Below are 3,111 nucleotides of genomic sequence, written 5' to 3' on the forward strand. Positions count from 1 at the left end.
GACCCCTGTTCTTTCAGGGGCTTCGCTCCTAAATCATAGTTTAATTTGAATCTTAAATAAACTTAAACAAATATGCACTCTATACCTTCCTTACTAATTTAATAATCATCAAGATTGATTCTAGTCACCAAGTAAATCCATTATATTTAAATACAATTAGTGAAACAGTTCACCAACAACTATTATGAATTTTATTTTATTTTAGGTGGGTTAAATGACCCACCTTTTTTAGCTATAGCCTCTCCTTTAGGTATGCTACCCACGCTATTAGCGTGCATATTATTCCAAATAAGCAATTATAGTGAAAGACGAAAGCACCACATGAAACCTTGTGTACTTGCATATACATAATACCACTAGAGATCACGATCATGGCATCAAGTATGGATGGAGTGCAAGACTATGACTAGGTTGCGTTTTGTGTCTGATATACCCATGACCGTAGATATAATTATTTATGGTATTTCAATATTGGGTGTTTAGTAAAACTAGCTTGTAGCGGATAATAATTAGTTGGTAACGGACAACGTTTGATTTTGCAGCGTTTAGTTGAAGCTTCTCCACGTATTTTTTATTTTGAAACGTTTTGTTTAGAATAAAAACTAAATGATTCTGTCAACAAACGAAACTTTTTCTTTTTTATAAGTTAGAAGTTAGAAGCTTTTAAATGGTACGTGTCTAACACGCTAATTATCTACACTTTAAGCATGACATTTAACCAACATTAATATGTTTTAGTACTGTACAGTTGTCGGGTTCCGAATAATTAATAGTTCACCAAAGAAAACATTTACACATTCTATTACTCAATTTGTAGAATTCAAACCAAATATAAAATTTTAAGTTTAAATTTCCATGTATAAAACTGGCAATGGCCTCTTTGACTTCTTCAGTAACATTACAACAATCTGCAATCCATAATGATTTAAACCCATAAAATCCTGAAAGAATTGAAAAAGAAAAAGAAAAGAAAAGAAAAAACAGAACATTTTCAAGAACCGATCCTTTCAATCTTGGGAACATGAACCGGGAAATCATCAATCTCATCGGTCCAAGGGTTTTTTTCCTTAGCCGGGTCGATCGTCTTCAACGCCTTCCACACAGCACTGTTACACTTGAAACCAGACCCAAAAGCAATCTGCCATGAACGATCACCTTTCCTTATCCTCCCTTTAGCTTCGGAATACGCTAATTCATACCACAAAGAGCTACTCGATGTGTTTCCGAATCTGTTAAGAGTCATTCTCGAAGGTTCCATATGCCAATCGGATAAATCCAGATTCTTTTCCAACTCATCAAGAACAGCTCTTCCGCCGGCGTGAATACAAAAGTGCTCGAACGCGAGCTTGAAATCAGGGATGTAGGGCTTGATTTTCATCTGAAAGACTTTCCGGGCAACTAAAGTGGCGAAAAAGAGGAGCTGTTCAGACATCGGAAGAACCAGTGGTCCGAGGGTTGTGATGTTGGTTTTCAGAGCTTCGCCGGCGACTGCCATGAGATCTTTTGAAAGGGCTACGCCGATTTTCTTGTTTTCGTCTTCTTCTTGGAAGACGCAGTTGTAACATTTGTCGTCGGCGCCTTTATGGGTGCGGACGGTGTGGATGAGTTGATACTTTGAACGTCGGCGATCGGAAGTTCGATTGGAGAGCAGAACGGCGGCTCCTCCCATTCTGAAGAGACAATTTGATACGAGCATTGATCGGTTGTTTCCGAAGTACCAATTTAACGTTATGTTTTCCATGCTTACAACCAACGCATACGAATTAGGGTTCACCTGTTTTGACAAACAAAAAAAAAACGTTAGTTGTCGATTTCAAACAATTTGATCAAATTCCAGGAATTTGGGAATTGAAAAATGGTGAATTATTTACCTGCAGAAGTTGTTTGGCGAGATCAATGGAGATTAATCCAGCACTGCAACCCATTCCACCGAGATTATAGCTCATGATATTCCCTCGAAGCTTGTAATGATTCACCACCATGGAAGTCAGTGATGGAGTTGGACAAAACAAACTGCAATTCACTATTAGGATTCCGATATCCTTCGCCTTCACTCCAGTTTTCGCTAACAAGTCATCAATGGCGCCATACATCACCATCTCTGCCTCTTTTCTCGCCTCGGACATACAAGGATTCGGCGGAAGGTTTAGCACCGCCTCAGGAAAGTACGTCTTCTGTCCTAGTCCAGATCGTTCCAGAATCTTCTTCTGAAACGCCAAATTCTCTTCTGTAAAAGTTCCGATTTGAGTCGATCTATCCATGAATATCTCCCGAGTCACCATCCGTTCGTCATCAGGTTTGTAACAAGAGAAATCAACAAGGTAAACCTTCTTCGGTCTGCTCATGAAGTAGAGAGTAGCTAAAAACACCATTAACGCCGAGCAGATGACCACCGTGACTAAATTAAACCGGAGTTGGTTCCATAAATTGATCAGATCCTGTGATGTGAGTGTTGATAAATGGATTGAGATAACGACGACGAGAGGGGTTAACAAGAGGTACATAGCATGTGAGATCATGTAATGGTAGCCTAGTTTCACGTATTTTAATTTTACAGAAAGGAGGAAATTAGGGAGTTTTGAAGTTGCAGAGCTGGTGATGTTGATGGCCGACTCCGTCGATGGTTGTCGTGAATCCGCCATGGAATACCGCCTTAATCAAATTAGGGAGAATAGAAGAATACCCTTTTGAAATTCGTGAAGAATTTGTTGAATTTGGAGAGAATTGAAGAACAGTTGGATGAGAAAAATGAATTTGGAGAAGAGAAGAAGCAAAATGAGATATGGAAGAAGCGGGGGAAATTGGGAATTTAAAGGGGAGGTTGTCGGGTTGAGGGTGCAACTACCCCAACGAACTTTTTAATGCTCAAACGCGGTTTATAGTCGGCTTGGTTTGGTTTGTAAATTGTAATCGAACCAAATAAAATATAATTAAATTTGGGATGGGAAAACCATTATGTTTTGCATGTCGAATGATGATGTGAAGTTGATCATTTGTAAGGGTATATGATTTCTCTATTTTTTGTAACTTTTTATTATTTGGAAAAATGATAATAAATATAATTTTACATTCTAATATTTCTTCTAAAGGAATGAAATGATCATTAAATAT

General features: G+C 38.2%; 1 protein-coding gene across 1 annotated transcript; it reads right to left on the bottom strand.

The window, feature by feature from the left end:
* Positions 1 to 830: 830 nt before the first annotated feature.
* On the bottom strand, positions 831 to 2,796 carry LOC145093961 (3-ketoacyl-CoA synthase 11-like). The gene is made up of 2 exons (XM_079032209.1): positions 1,872 to 2,796; positions 831 to 1,774 (listed from the first exon to the last, which is right to left on the bottom strand). Exons 1-2 carry the CDS (start codon positions 2,640 to 2,642, stop codon positions 992 to 994), a joined length of 1,554 nt encoding a protein of 517 aa, XP_078888335.1. The 5' UTR covers positions 2,643 to 2,796; the 3' UTR covers positions 831 to 991.
* Positions 2,797 to 3,111: the final 315 nt, after the last annotated feature.

Source organism: Lactuca serriola, chromosome 3 (genome assembly GCF_051521515.1).
Source record: "Lactuca serriola cultivar US96UC23 chromosome 3, Lser_US96UC23_V15, whole genome shotgun sequence".
Classification (NCBI taxonomy): Eukaryota; Viridiplantae; Streptophyta; class Magnoliopsida; order Asterales; family Asteraceae; genus Lactuca; species Lactuca serriola.